The sequence below is a fragment of the Phoca vitulina genome, unplaced genomic scaffold (assembly GCF_004348235.1).
Source record: "Phoca vitulina isolate PV1807 unplaced genomic scaffold, GSC_HSeal_1.0 scaffold52, whole genome shotgun sequence".
Classification (NCBI taxonomy): domain Eukaryota; kingdom Metazoa; phylum Chordata; class Mammalia; order Carnivora; family Phocidae; genus Phoca; species Phoca vitulina.
The window spans coordinates 9,935,004-9,952,911 of NW_022589755.1; the positions used below are offsets into that span (position 1 = coordinate 9,935,004).

The 17,908-nt window shown below is 55.6% G+C and overlaps 1 protein-coding gene across 1 annotated transcript; it reads right to left on the reverse strand.

The window, feature by feature from the left end:
- Positions 1–10,021: 10,021 nt before the first annotated feature.
- On the reverse strand, positions 10,022–17,655 carry CEACAM16 (CEA cell adhesion molecule 16, tectorial membrane component). Its single transcript, XM_032388660.1, has 6 exons — positions 17,619–17,655; positions 16,123–16,467; positions 15,534–15,809; positions 14,263–14,541; positions 11,739–12,065; positions 10,022–10,032 (listed from the first exon to the last, which is right to left on the reverse strand). The coding sequence occupies exons 1-6, from the start codon at positions 17,653–17,655 to the stop codon at positions 10,022–10,024; spliced, it is 1,275 nt and encodes a 424-aa protein (XP_032244551.1).
- Positions 17,656–17,908: the final 253 nt, after the last annotated feature.

Here is a 17,908-nt window from a genome sequence, read left to right on the forward strand (position 1 = left end):
GAGGGATGTGGCCTGACTTTGGCTTTAACCAGGTCCCTCTGGCTGCCTGTGGGGGGCAAGGACAGAGGCAGGGAGCCCAGTGAGGGGACTGTAATGGTCCAGGCTACAGCTGAGGGTGGCTGGGCTGGGATGGGTGGGGGGTCAGGCAGCTGAGATGGGGAGAAGTGGCAGGATTCAGAGGCTATTTTGAAGGTGGCACCACAATACATGTTCCTTCTACCATGGTGGGAGCTAGCGTGGCGGGGCACAGAGAACCAGGACGGGGGGGGGGGGGGGGGGGGGGGCGGGGGTGGGGGGGGGCCGGGGGGGGGCGGGCGCTGCCCGGTAGTGGGGTGGGGGGGGGGGGGGGGGGGGGGGGGGGGGGGGGGGCCAGGGAGGGGGGGGGGGGGGGGGGGGGAAGCAGGCCTGGTTTGTGGAGATCAGGGATGACATTCCTGGAGCCGTGATGTTTTAGCAGGGACCTGAAGTGAGGGGGAAATGTTGGAAAGAGGAGAGAGCACAAGGATCTCTTAGAAAGACAGAAAGGAGGGTGGAGGCGAATAGTGGTCAGGTCACACAGCGCCTAGTAGGCCTGTGCCCTTGGAATAGCACCAGTGTTCTGAGGGCACTGGGGAGCCATAGCAGGTCCTGAGCTGGGATAGGGTTGAATTTTGGGAAGACCTCTCTGGCTGTGCAGCGAGACCAGCCATGCAGGTGGCTTGGGTTGGGAGAGTAGGTGGGGGTAAAGAGAGTCAATTCCAGAGATTTAGGAGGAAACCTTCTGGGGAAAGGGGGGATGGAGGGGCCACAATCAGCCACTGTCCCTAGGATTTCTTTTGCATGAACTCAGACAGTCTTCACACCCACCCAGAGAAGTATCATACCCTTTTCACAGCTGGGGAAACTGAGGCTGGGAGAGGCTGCAAAGTCCCTGGTCCAAGGCCATACAGTCAGCAACTGGGGTGGGGAGATTCGAACCCCACCCCACCACCACCTGCAGGGACATGGGTGCCGCCTCACCCTTCCCTTACCCTCCCAGCCCATCCCCTACCCTCCCCAGCTGTGAAGGCTTGTCCTTCTGGGGAGTTCCCCCCCCCACCGCCGATTAGGCCACCACCCCTCCCTCCCTCCCTCCCTCCCTCCCTCCCTGCCTGCCCTGAGCCCCAAGCCCAGCTCTGGACTTTATCCCGGAGCCAGCGGGTGCTGCTGATAAAGGCAAGCAAGCACAGAGGCCAGCAGGCAAAATTCCCCTACTTCCAGTGCCAGGGGAGTTACCCAGGGCGCAGGGAGGGCGGAGGGCAAGTGTGGGGAAGGGGGGAAAGGGAGAAAAGCGCATCTGCAGCTCGATGGGGCGTGCTGCTTTGCCACTTTGTGCCTCAGTTTCCCTCTCCGTAAATCGGGCTCAGTTCCTTCCATGGATAGAAGGACCCACAAAGCTCTGCAAGGGCAGAAGAGTCTTCCCCTTTGGTCTAACCAGGAGACAAAGATGTCCTCTGTCGCATGCGGGAAACAAGGAGACCCAGCTGATTGGGGGCATCAGGAGCCCTCAGCAAGTCTGATGAGGCAGGCGGAATTTCCCAAACAGGATAGAGAAGATAAATCCCATTTCCCTGGACGAGCAAGTATCTAGTCTGGATTTCTAGTCCGTTGGGGGAAAGTAAGGAGGCCCCATTCTGATGTGTAAGACGATGAGTTTCTAATCAGGCGGAGGAGACAGGTCAACCCCAGTCTTACGGGAGGGGTCAAAATCCTCCTGTCCCGAAGGGAAGGCAAGGTGCTAGGGTCTCAGCTTCCCGGGAGATGACAGAACACGTGTGCGGCTCATCTAGCTCTACCCTGGAGCCCTGGGGTCTGAGCGGCCTCTGTGCTTGCAATCTTACTGTTCGCAAGCTCCGGCTCAGGAGGGAGCCAGGACCCACACACCGGGAGGCAAGGGGCGTGCGAGACTTGCTCCCCTGACCCAGGGGCGGTTGTGCTGGGCTCTGGGCCTGAGGGCCCTTTGCGGGCTCAGACCTGGCGTAGTGGTGTGCTGGCGCCACCTAGTGGTGGCTGTGGGCCAGGCATCCCATCCCCAGCTGCAGGACGGATGTGCCCCCCTCCCAAGTCCTGGATCCCCTCCCTCAGACCCGGGTGGCAGTCTCCTCCCCGCTGCAAAACCCCACCTGTGATTGTGTGGCTTCCCTCTGTTCACCCTCCACGTGGAAGCTGGGGAGGTCTTTCTGACTTACAAGTCTACCTTTTTGCCCGTTGCCCTGCTCACAACTTTTCCATGGCTCCAGTGCCTTGGAAGGAAACCCACCCACAGGCCACAAGGGGTGGCCTCTCTAGCCTCTCCCAAACCACCCTGTGCTTCAGCTGAACCACGAGCGGCTTGTCCTCCTCGGAACTTACCGTCAGGCCTGTTCCCTCGGCCCCAACACCCTTCCCTGCCTCTTTCCCAGCCTCCCTCCTGTGAGGTCTGGAGTAGAAGCCTCCTCCTGCAGGAGCCCCTCCCTGATGCCCCAGGTTAGGATCACAGTCTGAGGGGCAGTGGGAGTCACTGCTGTGTCCCCATGGGGGCCTGACACTGACTACTTGCCCCAGGGAATGTTTGTTTGAATGAATGAAGCCAGGCTGAAGAGTTTGCCCGCGTAGTCACAGGGGAGTTTGGTCAGCAGAGGGACACCGTCATTGAGAAGCCCCCAAGGTTCCCTCTCAATCCCGGGCCTTTGCCTGTGCTGTTCCCTCTCCTTGGAACATTTAGCACCTGTTAATCCTGCTCACTCTCTAGGTCACCTCCTCCTGGAAGCCCTCCATGAGCCCTGGCTGGGTCAGGCATTCCCCGACCCAGTCTCCTGGGCTCCGCCACCTCAGCCCTGACCAATGCTGCATTGTCGTCGTCTGTGACAAGTCTGGACCCCCGCTGCGTCCTGGCAGGACAGGGCTGGGTTCTCTTTACCCCTTGCCTTCTCCTCAGAGCTCAGAACAGAGCCGTCCTGCTGTCGGGGAGCTGGGTTCAATTCCGCCTCCCCTGTTCGTGGAGTGTCTTGGGTGAGCTCAGGCCTCCCTCGGAGCCTCAGTTTTCCCACGTGAAATGTGGAAAGAATTGCTGGTTCCTCCCCGCGGCCTCCCAGGGCTGCGGTGGGGCACCGAGGAGACGAGACCCTGAAGGCCGGAGTTGACCACAGGCCGGGTGACTAGGGGTGACCCACTTCCCCTTTTGGGTCCCATCTGGCTGGATGAACGGGGTGGCAGGGGCCCTGTCCTGCAGGGACATTTCAGGAGGCCGTCGCGGGGCTTCCCGAGGCGGGAGGGCCAGGGACAGGCAGAGGGAAGAGGTACCTGCTGGGTTAGGGGAAAACCAGCCTTCCCCATCATAAAACGGATGACGGAGAGGGAAACAAACAAGGCCAGCTCCACCCGGCGGCGGGAGGGGAAGTTGGGGGAGAGGATAAGGGGCCCCTCGAGGTGGGTGAAAACCACAGTCCACAACTGGTGCCAACTTCCCTCCTGGAGCCCGTGTGCCTTCGGGTCGGGGCCGCTTCCCAGTTCACTGGCCTCTCAAACACCCCAAGCCTTCCTTCCAGCCTCCATCCTATACCGGCTCAGGCCCAAAGCTTGGAGACCCCTTGATTCCTTTTTTCCCTCCACCGTGTCCTGTCTATCAGCAAATGTTGTCGGCTCCACCTTCAAAATCTGTTCTATCCCCATCTGCATGGCCTCCCCACCCCTCCCCTGCCCAGCTGCCACCCCTCCTGTCTCCACTGCTGTCGCCTCCTCACGGGGCTCCCTGCTCTTATATCTCTTCCACCGTGTGGCCAGAGGGATCCTGTTAGAACCTGAGACGGAGCCTGTCCAGCACCGCCCACTCCCCCCACTCCGTGGCTCCCACTCAAGGGGACGGCCAAAGTCCTCACGGTGGCCCACGACCACTCCAGCCATAGTGGCTTTGAACCTGGTTTCCTGCCTCCCGGGCTTTGCACATTCTGTGCCCTCTGCCTGAAATGCTTTTCCCTGCCAACTTTCTACCCGGCTCCTCTGAGCTTTCAGGTCCCACCCTGTGGTAGGCTGAGTAATGCCCTGGAGCCTCTAGAAGGAACCAGCTCTCTTTGACACCAATTTAAATGACAGACACACTGCAGTGAACAAAAGCGAGAAAATCCCTGCCTTGTGGAGCTCGCAGTCCGGTGGAGAAGACAGTGCACAAATGAAGAAAGAGATATGGAATATAAAGTTGGGGTGTGTGTGTGTGTGTGTGTGTGTGTGTGTGTGTGTGATAAATGCTGTGAAGGACAAAGCTAGACGACACTGGGTGTTCAGGGGGCCCCTGTGAGGAGGTGATATTTGAGCAGGGACCTGAATGGAGTGACTCAGGTATCTAGGCTAAGAACATTTTTGGCAGAAGGAAAGGCCAGTGCAAAGGCCCTGAGGCAGGAGTTGTGCGGTTTGTTCAAACAGTAGCCAGGAGGCCTGTGTGCCCAGAGTGGAGTGAGAGGCGAGGCGAAGGATATGGACTGTGATCCAAAACGGGAGATGATCCAGAAATGTGACCTTACCTCTGGGGGCCTCTGAGAGGGGGCCTTCCTCTTCTGAGGGATGAGAGGGTTGACACCTGCTTCTGAAGGTCACTGTGGGAACGCAGGGAGCTCTTGCCTGTGGTTAGCAGCAATGGGGACACCCTTTGGCTGCCCTGGTCCTGTGCAGCCTTACGGTGCTCAGATGTCCTCTCTGGACTCTGTCTGCACTGTGTGTCAGGCTGGGCTGGAGCGGAGCAGACTCCCTGCTTGGTTCCCAAAGTCTGGCCTTGGCACCCTGGTGCCAGGACCCCCTTCTCCTCTTCCTTCTCTTCCTTCTCCTTCTTCATCTCTCCTCCCTCTCCTCCCTCCTTCTCTTCCCTCCTCCTCTCTCTGCTCACGCTCCTCTCTCTCCATCCTGGATCAACATTCCAGCCCAGGGGAGCAAAACAGGGCAGGTTTCCTTCCTGTCACTGGCAGGGCTCCAGACAGCGACTGGGCCATTGTGTGTTCTGGCCTCAAGGTCATTCCTGCCCTCACCCCACCCCTCCCCACTGCAGAAGGTTACTTGAGAAAAGGCCTCTTAGGTGACAGGGGAGGCCTGGGGGCAGAGGCAGGTCAGAGTCTGGAGCCCGCCCACAGGCTGGTGGAATCCAGGGACCCGAGCACCATCCGGGCACCATCCAGGCTTTGTGGCTTTGTTGGGTGGAGGTGAGGGGGACCAGCTCTCAACCTCCTGGGGCAGAGGAGAGCCCCAGTCTCAGCCTTCAGTCTGAAACCTTCTGTGTGAACCCGGTTCCTGTCCCTCCCCCACTTCTGTGTGATCCTGGGCTGGTTCCTGTCCCCCTCGGGGCCAATTTGTGGCCCTGCCCCTTCCTGGCTGAGTAGCCTTGGGCACATTGCCTCCTCCTCTTTGTGCCTCTCTTTCCTTTTTTTGGGGGGGGGGTCAAACACTCCCTGCATCTATCCTTTAACTTCCCAGTTGACAAAGATCACCCAGGCTATTTATGTAAAAAATTCAGCTTCCATGTCTCTTCCCTGGAGACACAGATTTCCTGGAGCCAGGCAGGGACCTGGGATGTGTATTTTTTTTTTTTAAAGATTTATTTATTTATTTATTTTGGGGGGTAGAGGGGCACAGGGAGAGGGAGAGAGAAACTCTAAGCAGACTCTGTGCTGAGCGTGGAGCCCCATGTGGGGCTCGATCTCATGACCCTGAGATCACCACTTCAGCTGAAATCAAGAGTCGGATGCTTAAACGACTGCGCCAGCCAGGCGCCCCTGGGATGTATATTTTTAATAAACATCCCCATAATAATGTGGCCCCCTTTCAAAGGAGCAAGTCAGAAAGTCTGTGCTAAGAGCACGTTACCCCGGAACCAGTGATGATTAACATCATGATTCTAAAAGCTCCCACGCATTTATTATTTTTTCTTGGAAACCATTTTCGGTGATTACAATTTTCAAGAACATCACGTGTTGCATCAAGCGAGGCGAACCTGTGCAGTAGGATTAACGGAGCCCCCCAAGGAGAAGACATTACAGAAAAATCTTTTTTTTAAAAAAGATTTTATTTATTTATTTGACAGAGTGAACGAGAGCACAAGCAGGGGGAGCTGCAGAGGGAGAGGGAGAAGCAGACTCCCCGCTGAGCAAGGAGCCCCGACGTGGGGCTCGAACCCAGGACCCCGGGATGAAGACTTGAGCCGAAGGCAGATGCTTAACCGACTGAGCCACCCAGGAGTCCTGAAAAATCGTTATGTTTGACTTTTCCATCTGCCTGCACTAGATCCTTTACTTGTAGTGACTCTTTTCAACGACTCTAGGAGAGGGCAACGTGCCCCAAGCCCCATAGCTAAAAGTGGCCAACTCCGCTCCCTCTGGGCTCTGAGCCTGTGCCCTTGACCGGCCTGCCCTGCTGAGGAACAAAGCAGCCATGGGAACTGTGGGACCCAGAGCAAGGTTTTTAAGCCGTGCCTCAGTTTCCTCCTCTGTAAAATGGAGGAATTGGCAGCGACGACTCAAAAAGGTCGTTGTAGAAATTCATTGAGAACGTGTATGCAAAAGGACAATCCATGCTCATGGAGCTAGTCTTATTTTGTGGTTCCTGTTGTTCTTTCCTGGGCTGTGAACAGAAGGGGACTGAACAGCCCGAGGGACTCAGTTCAGGAGCCCAGAGATGCCTAGCCAGACGGGAGCTTTGGTCCTGGGGACATCTGAGCCTCCACACCCTGAGGATATGGAATCCCACCGACCTAGAAACCTGAGCTGCCGTCCCTCCCACTGGCCTCATTCTGCATTGCACAAAGCAACCCCCAATTGAACACAACCACTGTCTTTCCCAAACCCTGGCTCCTGTGGTGATCTCCCTTTGGGCTTAGATGAGAAAGGCCATTTTGTCCAGCTGGGGAAGTGGGACTTCCAAGGTCTGGCATGGTAGAGGCTGCCAGATCTTCTTGGGATCCATTCTTCCTCTCTTTCTTGATAGCGGGACCCTGAGGTTGTCTGGGGGCAGCGATAGACCCAGGCAAAAGACTACATGTCCCAGCCTCCCCTGTAGCTAGGGTGGCCATGTGACTAAGCACCGGCCAATCAGATGTAAGTGGAAGTTGTAGGCTGGGACTTTAGGAAGGTTCCTTAAAAGGGGCACTGTCTATAACCTGTGTGGGGTTGTGTTTGCCTTTTGTCCCTTTCTTTCCACTTCCTTCCTGGAACACTGACGAGCCAGCTCGAGCAGCCATTTTGGGCCACGAGGAGACCAAGGGAGTGGAAACCCCAAGCTGAGAATGATGGGGTGGAAACACAGGAGGAGCCGAGTCTCTAATGACACCATGGAGCCCTGATTCCAGTTCTGAACAATCTGTTTTTGCTACTTTTCATGTAAGAGAGAAATAGTCTTCTATCCACGTAAGCTCCTCTTACCCATCCCAGTTTCTCCTTCATCCTGTATTTTAGTCTTCTCTCTCTGTTTGTCTTGAGTTATGTCCAGTCTTTTACTTGCCACTGAAGAGGGATTCTAACTGATAGACCTAGGCTCCGACCCTATATATGTCGCTGACTCTTATGTGAACTTGGTGGAGGTGGGGAGAATGTGGGCGCCATTTCCCATTTTGGGGGCTGGGTGATATTGGGGCTAAGAGTCGGGGCTCAAATCCATCTGCGCTTCCTGGAAACCTCATATTGGAGACCACTGGTTCAGGTAATAGCTGTCAAACTCCGTGGAGCTCTCCTAGCGCCTCCCTCAGGGGGGGCAGAAGCAGTGGGCGGGACTTCCGGCTCTCTCCTTCCTTCATTGGCCAGATTTTGGTCACATGGCCACCTGTAGCTGCAAAGCCTTCTGGGGAAGTGAGTACCTGACAATTTCAGCTGCCTCTACCAGAGGCCGTGCTTGCCATCTCGGGAGAGGGAGGTTGAGTGGGGAGCTATTCACAGGTATCCCACATTCTCTTCCCTTGATACATATTTTTATTGTGCATCTAACCAGGAACCACCCTTCAACTGCAACCAGACCAGTTTCTCTTTTATTTACTTATTTTTTAAAGATTTTTAAGTAATCTCTACACCCAATGTGGGGCCCGAACTTACAAACCTGAGATCAAGAGTCCCATGCTTTACCCACTGAGCCAGCCAGGGAACCCCTCTTTTATTTTAGATATTAGATATTTAGATATTAGTCTTCTCTGTCTCTCATCACACTTGCAAAAAGTTTGTCTAGGGTGCCTGGGTGGCTCAGTTGGTTAAGCAATTGCCTTCGGCTCAGGTCATGATCCTGGAGTCCCAGGATCGAGTCCCACATCGGGCTCCCTGCTCAGCAGGGAGTCTGCTTCTCCCTCTGACCCTTCCCCCTCTCATGTGCTCTCTCTCTCTCAAATAAATAAATAAAATCTTAAAAAAAAAGTTTGTCTAGTCCATCAGCAGTTTCAAGGAAGCAGCTTTAGGTTTTATTGACTAACTCTGTTTTGTTTTATATTTCAGACATTTCTGCTTTTTACCTTTTTACATTCCTTACCTTTTTTTTCCTTTGGTGTATTTTGTGAACGTTTTCTAGTTTCTTGAGTGGAAAGCTTATTTTGTTCATCTTCAAGTTCTTTTCTTTTTAGTATTCTCATTGCATTTAATCCTTTTAGGCTATCATTCCCCCTCCAACTGTGGCTTTGGCCATATCCCACAGGTTTCTATATCTAGTGTTTTTGCTGGCATTTGATTCCCGTTGGTATTTTGCATTGTAATTGCCTCTGTAATGCAAGGTTTATTTAATTTACATTTGGGGAATTTTTTTCAACTATGTATAAACTTTGGGGGAGAGACGGCTGTAGCTTTTGATTTGATATCTACTTTTATTGCATTACTATTTCAAATAATATATTGACCTACCATGTAAGCTTGCATTTGAAGGGCTCTGAGGCTAGTAAAATGGTTTGAAAAATTCTAGTCTACCCTAAGCCCACACCTTTTTGCTGATGTTCAAACTGAGGGTCTAGTGAATCCATGGCAAATGGTGGGTCATAATCCATAAGTCATAACCCTCATTCTGGAGCTCTTTCACCACCCACCATCCCATCTCAACATGGCCATACTCAGAAAGGCTCTGTCTTGAAAGTTTCTAGGAAATCTCTCTACTAGGCCTTTCTATCCCTGCCTAAACGTCTCTTTCTACCCCAAGCCGAGTTTGTGATCACTGCTTCTGACCAACACCAAGAATCTGTCTCCAGTGGGACATCTTGGCTGAGTGGGGCCTGTGGCTCAGGTCCTAGTAGTGACAGGAGTTAGAAGACACCCTTTCTCTGGCTCCCACTTCCCCGCTCTCCACCCCTCACCCCCACACTACCCCATTTGCATTTAGAAGAGGAGGGAGATATTTTTAGGGTTGTGCAGGTGATGTTTGAGAGAGACATGGGGTGGTGGGGGGGCAATCCCAGGGCAATGGAGGACACAAAGGAGCATCTTCGGTTAAATAGAAGGCACCCTTCATGGGAAATTTGGTCATTGCTTGTCGTGGCATAAGCAGCCTTGCTTCAGGGCCCAGGTGGAGTGAGGTACAGTAAAGGGGAGGGTCATGTCCTATAGAACCCAGCTCTGTTGGGTGTCTCAGGGAGGAGCAGTCTTTGGCCCACTGGGAAGAAGGACCATCAGATATAACCTGGAGAGGTGTGGGAAGAGCCTGAGGCCCTGACACTGAGCAGTAGGAACTTGCCTCATTGTCATTTAGGCATCCCTGTGCACACATGCACCTAAACTCAGAATAAACTCAGGTAGGGAAGGAGGCGAGTGTGGCCACCAGGCAATGGCAGGGTTGGCGGTCATAGAAGGATAGGCTGACACGTGCATGTGTTAACCAGGACATTTATGGCCTCTGGCTCTCCAGCAACTCAGGGAAGGAGCAGGGCCCTGTCAGTTCTAACTCTAGTGTGGAAGCAGGAGAACGGCCCCACGGTCAGTCTGGCGTCCTCACTGGGAGCGAGTGGTCCTCCACCCAGGGGGAGGAGATGGGGGGATGGATGGCGTGAAGAGCTCTTCTCTCCGAGGTCCCCACGGCCACAGCTATGCTGCTACTCGAGGGCTGAGGAGGGGGTGGGGGAAAAGGGTGGAAGAGGCTGTCAGGGAGGTAGAGGACCAGGTCCCAGTGCCCCCACCCTTCCTGCTCCCCTGCCCACCCCCAGCCTCCCCCGCCCCCCCCCCCCCGCCCCCACGCTCAGCCTGTGCCAGGTTCAGGTTCAGGAAGGTGGCGTTGGTCTTCATTCGGGGGAGGGAGGTTGACTGTGAGGAGAGAGACAGGGTGAAAAGGAATCCCGAGCCTTCATGGTGGGGGGGGGGGCGGTGGCCGGCTGCCATTGAAGAGCATTCTACCTTCAGAATTGACCTGGGACCAGGGTTTGATGAAGGAGGGTGTCTAGGGGGTACCTGGCAGTGATTGATTTCCTGATCCTGGAAGCTTTCCGTCTGAGCTGGGAGATGCCATCCCTGACTCAGGGCTTCCAAAAGTACGTGGTCTGATGGGGGAGATGAGACTCCAGACTGGAGAATGACCTAGTTCCCAGTGTCTGAGAGCTCCTGGTCTAATGGGATGAAATCTGCCTCAGGGACATGGCCTCTTGGACCTGCAGGGATGCCTGGTCTGTTGGGGGTTGACCTGGTCCCTGATTCTGGAAGCTCCCTGTCTGATGTGGGAGATACAGTCCCTAACTCTGGGAACTCCCAGTGTGATGGAGGAGACCTGGTCCCTGACTCTGGGAGCTCCCAGTCTGATGGAGGAGACCTGGCTCCTGACTCTGGGAGCTCCCAGTCTGATGGAGGAGACATGGTCCTTGACTCTGGGAGCTCCCAGTCTGATGGAGGAGACATGGTCCTTGACTCTGGGAGCTCCCAGTGTGATGGAGGAGACATGGTCCCTGACTCTGGGAGCTCCCAGTCTGTTGGAGGAGACATGGTCTTTAACTCTGGGAGCTTCCAGTCTGATAGAGGAGACCTGATCCCTGATTCTGGGAGCTCCCAGTCTGATGGAGGAGACATGGCCCCTGACTCTGGGAGTCCCTAGTCTGATGGGCAAGATATGGTCTTCAACATCTGGGAATTGTCAGGCTGATGGAAGAGACATTGTTCCTAACCACTGGAAACTCCTAGTCTGAGGGAGGAGACACAATTCCCACCATCCAGAAGCCTCTATCCTAATGGAGGATTTCACTTCGAGAGAAAAATTCCACCCTCTGACGGTAGAAATTCTGTCCTCACTCTTAATGTAATGCAAAGGATGAGACACAATCCCAATTGTCTAGGATCTCCCAGTCTAAAGAGGGAGGCACGATCTACCCTCATACTGTGTATCTAGTCTGATGGGGGAGGTAAACTCCCATCATTAGCCTATTTTCCCAATATAGTAGCAGAGGCAATATCTCCTGTTTTGGAGTCTACCCATCTGCCGGGAAAAGGATGCCCTACCCTCAGACTATGTCTCCTCTTTGAAAACCTTCAGTCTGGTGAACCTCTTGTATGAGAGAAGAGAAGCCATGGAAGGTCCCTGTAGTGGCCTTCAGTCTGATGGAGGAGGCCCGTCTACCCCTAGTCTAGGTCATCAGTTGAACGGAAGAGGAAAGAACTCCATTTGGAGATCCCCAAGTCAGATGGCGGAGACACAGCACTTTCTTTCAGTCTGATGGGGAGGCATATCCACCCTTGATCTGTGTTTCCCAGCCTATGGAGGAGGCAAAGCCCCCTTTTGGGAGCCTCTGTCTGAAAAGATTCGCCCTCTGCCCCCTCGGGCACACTCACGGGCCACCTGCAGCTCCACTTCCAGCGTCTCGGTCTTGCCCTGCAACGTGACGGTCTTGAGTGTGTAGCGGCCGGCGTCCGTGAGGTTCAGTTTCTGCACCAGCAGCGAGCAGTTGGCGAAGCCCACTTCCCGGCCTGTGTGCGCGGGGCCTGCGATCCAGTTTCCGGACGGCAGTTGGCTGAGCAGCCGGTTGGGCTCCGAGGCCGGCCCACGGTACCAGGCATAGACCAGCAGGTCCTTGGGGTAGCCCTGGACGGTCAGTGTCACGTCCTGGCCCTCCTTCGGCTTGGTCGGCACAGGCACAATTGTCATGGCAACTGCTGCCGCTGGGGAAAGAGTGGGGGTGGGGGAGCTGGGTCAGCTGGGCCTGCACGGGGCATAGCGTCCCCCTCCCCCCCCAGCCGGCTCTCCATGCCTCCCCACAGCTGGCGGGTGCTCCCCCGTGCGGGGTGCTGGGAAGGAGACAGAGGAGGGAGCTGACTTGTGTGGTAGCGGGAGTGGGGGGGTGTTGTGTCCCGACAATGCCTGCCAGGAAGCATTGTTGAGACTGGGAGACCCCAGAGGGTGGGGGGGGCTCTCTCCCCCATTAGACTAGGAATTTCCAGCCCTTGGGGGATATTTCTCCCATTTAACTAGAAGACCCTAGAGAGTCAAACCATGTCTCCTCCATCAGATTGAAATTCCCAAAATGTAGGGGCCATGTCTCCCCTATCAGATTGGAAATTCTAGAGTATGGGGGGGCATATCTCCCCCATCAGACTGGAAATTCTCAGAATATGGGGGCCTTGTCTCCCTCATCAGATAGTTGGGAGTTATGTACCCCAGGCTGTATCTCTTCTGTCAAACCAAGAGACCTCAGAATGTGGGGGCAATAGCTTCTTATCAAACTGAAAGATTCCAGAGGGTGGGAGGCCATGTCTCCTCCATCAGATTTAAAATTCCAGATTATTGGGCTGGGTCTCTCCAATCAGCCTGGGGACCCCAGAAGTTGGATTGGGGGCGTGTCTATCTCATCAGACTGGAAATTCCTAGAAAGTGGGGGGGCTTTTACTCCCCCATCAGATTGGGAGTAACCCAGAGGTGGGAACTGTGTCTCCCCCATCAGACTAGGAATTCTCAAAAAAAAAAAAAAAAAAAAGGGCCATGTCTCCTCAAGACCACATCTCTCCCATCAGACTACAAAATGTCCCCAAGTGTGGACTGTCTCCTCCATCTGACTGGAAGCTCACTGAGGGTGGGTGTCATGTCTCCTCCATCACTGCTTGAAAACCCATGGAGTGTGAGGCATTGCCTCTTCTCTCTGACTGGCAGCTCCTTGAATAAGGAAGTCATGCTTCCCTATTCCAGGATCATCTCTGGAAGAACAGAGACCATGTCTCCTCCATCAGATCAGAGTCTCCCCCACATGGGGGCCGGGGGATGTTTCCCTTTCCTCTGTCTCTCCCTGGCACGTGCCACAGGGTTGCTGGCCGTTCAGGAGGCCCTTGGGGGGTGCTGTACCCACTCCCTGCACATACCTGCACACTTGGACAACCCCCATCTCGGCCCGCGCAGGCAGGGCTTGGGGCAGCACCTGAGGTCATCTGGTATACCCCCCTGTCTCTTGCCAAGACCAGCTGCCAAGGCCCCAGGTGGGTGGGGCAGGAGGTACACTTACCTCTGGGGATGCCATTTCTGCTTTGGGTGAAACAGTATCCACCCTTTGGATGAGACCCAGCCTGTTAGTAGGAGGGAGGGGGGAGGGAAGGAGGGAAGGACTGTTCCCACTGTCCCTGGGGGATGGCGGCCACTTGGGAAGGAACCAAGGCAGAATTAACGAGGCCTTAATGTTCAAAGCCACCATCCCCAGGGGATGAGAAAGTGTCCCCTGAGGATCCTGATAGCTCTCAAAACACCAGCTGTGTCTGTGCTACCCCCAGCCCCCAGGTTGTTTGAGGACAGAGGCAAGAGAATGCCTCCCTGGCTGTGTTTTTTCACTTGCCAACAACTGGCTGTGATTTTCCATGTGTTTATGTGTGTGTGTGTGTGTGTATGCACGCGTGTGCATTTGCACACACAGTCATCTGGGCCAGATAACTGCATCATCTAGTTGGCTGCACGGTAGTTCAGCTGTCTGCGTGGAGGGAATGGGCCGAGCTTCTTAGCAGCTGTGGCAGGCTGAATTTAGAACAGAACAGGAGCACGCACATAAAGGGACGTCTGAATGTCTTCCCCACTCTGCCCCGTGCACAACGCGGACAGGTGGCCCCTTTCTCACTTTGCCACCCCTCAAGGAAGAGTCTGATTCCTTGTTCGTTTTCCAGGTGACAAGGTATGGGCTGTCTCCTTCTGTCACCCGAACGAAGAGGGGTCCCCCTGACACGCCACTTTGTCACTTGGCCAAAGAATGAGTTGAGACTCTCTTACTTTTCAATTATCTGCTGGGCAAAGACTACCCTAACTGCTGGAGCAGCGGCCAAACCTTTCACGGTCCACCTGGGCCTCCGTGGGGAGGGGGTGGTGGTCAGGCCGGGGGCGACTCACCGGAGAGCTTGACCACCACTGAGGCAGATCCGGAAAGCAGGGTCTTGGGGTTCTTAACAATACACGTGTATGTGCCCTCCTGGGCCGCAGTCATGCTACTGATGTTGAGGTGGTCTCGCCCGTTCTTGAGGGCCCGCCCGTTGAAGGCCCACACGTACTCGGGCTCTGGGCAGGACTGGGACACGCACCACAAGGTGAGGGACATGTTGAAGTCAAGTTTGATGGTGCAGCCCGTGCGGGTGGTAGAGTCCTGGAGGATGGCCACGCGTTCTGGGCCAACTGTGGGGGCAGGAGGGAGAGAGACGGGGCAGTGGAGGGACAGGGGCGTAGAGGTGGGCACCCTTGGCTTCCTCTCCACCAGGCTGGGCCCCTGGGAACGTGTGGGCCTAGCGGTGGGAGAAAGCTCTGGTCTTTTCGGATCCCACACAGATCTCTAACTTGCTCTAGGATCTTGAGAATCACTTTGCCTTTTCAGGGGATCTGTTTTCTCTTCTGTAAAAAGAGGACGTGGGGCCAGACAAAATTTCAAGATATTTTCGAAATCTATGGCCCCATTAAAAAAAAAGAAGAAGAAGAAGAAGAAGACTAGACTATCAGTTTCTTGTAAGCCAGTCTAAGAGTCTAGAATTCTAGGGCTCCAAGAATCAGTGCAAGAGTCAATGCTTCTAGTCAACGCTTCTAGGCTCTAGGATTCTAAGATTCTAGAAATCTAGGTTTCTAACATTCTAGGATTGGGTGGCTCTAAGATTTTAGAATTCTACTCTACGATTCTAAGAATCTCTGCTTCTCGAGTTTCTAGGATTCTCAGAGTATAGAATTCAGTGCTTCTTAAATCGAGCATTCCCTGGCCATAGAATTCTAGGCTCTAAGTTTTTCTACATCAGCAGCCCTTGCGTACCTCTGTGATTTACTTGCCCCGGCTTCCACACTGCATATCTGCTGCCCCTGGGAATGACTCCATGCTTTGGTTACATTTTTAAATTTTATCTCCCCTCCCACCCACCACTCACTTCCCACCTCCCTTTCAAAACCCACCAGCCCTGTGTCCCTTCCTGCAGGTATTGGTTCAGACTGAAGGCTTATTCCATTTCTAGGGTGTTTTTTAGTCCTCAGGGAGATGGGTCAAGTGCATTTTAAGAGGGATCCCTGGCTCCTAACCCCAGCTCACCTCCTGACTCACTGTGTGCCCTCAGGCGCCCTCTCCTGGCCTCAGTTTACCGATCTATGAGGTTTGGGCACTGGGTATTTCTAGTGGGGCCAGGGGGACTCACAGTACACGGTCAGGTTGATGGGCTCGCTGCGGCTGACACTGACCGGGTTCCAGACCTCACACTGGTAGGCTCCAGCCTCCTCCCTGCGGACGCCGTGCCGGGTCAGCACCCGGCCATCGGGGGACTGGCCAAGGCGGACAGCGATGGGCAGGGCTTCGCCATTGAAGAACCAGCGGACCTCAGCGGGGCTGGGGCTGCTGCACATCAGGCGCAGGGTGTCTCGGCGCTCCACCAGTGCCGTATCATTGGCCATGACCACAGGCTGGGCCAGGATCTCTGTGGGGCAAGAGACAGAGGGGGAGGGGGCCGGGCACTGCCTGCTCCCCCGGCCCCCCCCGTCCCCATGCCAGGGGCATGGCTGGACCCTGGTGGTGTCCCTGTACCCCTAGCCGGAGGGGCAAAGAATGGGATAGGAGGCAGGTGTAGTCCTGGAAGCCATCCTGAAGGAGGTGAGCATTTTAATGTTCTTTTGTCTTTTTTTTGATGGTTTTACATTTTTACATTTTTTTTTTTTTAAGAGGGACTGGGAAGGAGGTGGGAAGGCTGGCTGTGGCAGAGGGGAGTCTGGAGGGGGGGCGGGGTGTCTCACCATAGACCTGCAAGTATCCGTAGCCCACCTCCGTCTGCAGCTGCCTGTTGAGAGTCTGCAGGATGTAGGTGCCCGAGTGCCCGGGCAGGATGCCCCAGATGTCCAGGCCGCCGTCGGGGCGCACGGCCTCCCGCCCTGTGTGGGCTGGGCCAGGGGTCTCGTCGCCCGTGCTTACGATGTAGCTGGCCACCAGGTAAATCACGTTGAGGGTGGGGCCCGCATACCAGTTGTAGGCAAGCGGCTCCCCCAGAAGCCCGTGGACAGTCAATGTGACGTTGTCCCCCTCGGCTGGCTGGGCAGGCTCGGGGGTGATAGAGATCTCGGCCCCCACGCTCAGGAAAGTGGCTGAGGAGAAGGAGCCGGAGGGGTCAGCTGAGGCTGGCTTGACCACGGCCCCCATTCAACGAAGGAGGAGACATGGGCTCCTGGTATACAGTGAGTGCTCAATAAGTGCTAGCCAGCTGGAGGGTCTCAGTCCTGGAGTAGGCCTGAGGATTGGATTTGGCGGGCTGTGCCAAGGCTTGGCACATAGCACGTGCTCAGCCCACAAGACCTTGGATTTCATGGGGCCCGGAGGGTTTTCCCAGGGTGAGAGTCACCAAACTGAGGCTTACACAATCAGGCGGGCCCGTCTCGCCCCTGGGCCCTGACTCCCAGTCCAGTGCTCTTCCTCTGCCTCTCCAGGCCTGACCACAGCAGAAAGTAGGGGTGTGCTGAATTGACTCCGCCCTTTTCCTTTCAACCCCGGGAGATAAGCCCTAAACCCGACTGGCTGGTCAGGGCTGATCGGGTTTGAATTGTGTGCGGTTCGTTGCCTGGAATGGGTGGCCATGCCGGTTCTCGGGGAAGAAGTGCTTGCATGGCTGGCCTGGTTTCTGGTACTTTCCAGGCTGAGAAACCATGGCTAGGGGTGAGGGCTCTGGGTCGAGCACTCAGCCCTGCACTGCTGGCTGGGTGACCCCAGCCAGTGGCCTCCCCTCTCCGAGCCTCAGGTCTCTCGTCGATGAAGTGGGGGGTCGTGAGTGGACCTCCCGTCTAGGGTGCTTGTTCACACACGGAACACATTTAGAACAGCTCCAGGGGCACGGCCAGTGCTAGCCAGTGTTGCTTATTCTGACCTTCAAACGTCCCTGTGAGTTTAGCCCGTTTCATAGATGAAGCAACAGGCCGAGAAGGGGAAGGCGACTGCCTGCCCAAAGCCACGTCCTCAGGGAGAGGCCGAGCTGCTGGCTAGAGCTCACCCCAGCCAAGCTTCCAAGGAGGCTCAGAGGCTCCCCTGCCTCAGCTCACGCCCCGATCTTAGAAATCTCTGAGGTCTGCCCTGCAGACCTCTCTGGGTGGCCGTCCCTGGCCAGCCCCATGCTGGTGCCTCCCGGAGAAGCAAGCGATGCCCTCCCTACCCAGCCTGCCGGACATCTGGCTCCCACCTGCCCTCACCCAGGCCGGGAATCCCCGCCCTCCCCCGAGGCCATCGGGGGGCTGAGGTTGTCGCTCACCACTGAGGACGAGCCAGCTGCACCCAGTCAGCGCCATCTTTCGCCCCCAACCTGGTCTTGAAGGCAGTGGTGTTGGCGTCCCAGTGCTCCGAGGCCCTTGCTGGTGGGGACCTGGCTCCGTCTGGCGCGGGACCTGGGAGGGTTCGGTGATTTGGAGCCGGGGGAGATCACCTGAATTTGGAGGGATCGAGTCACCGAGGATCTGGGGCCCCGTGTGGGTACCAGAGTGGGTGTGGCAGGCACGGGCCAGGGGCCACGACCCGGCCAGGCCTCCTGGGGTGCTGCTTAAC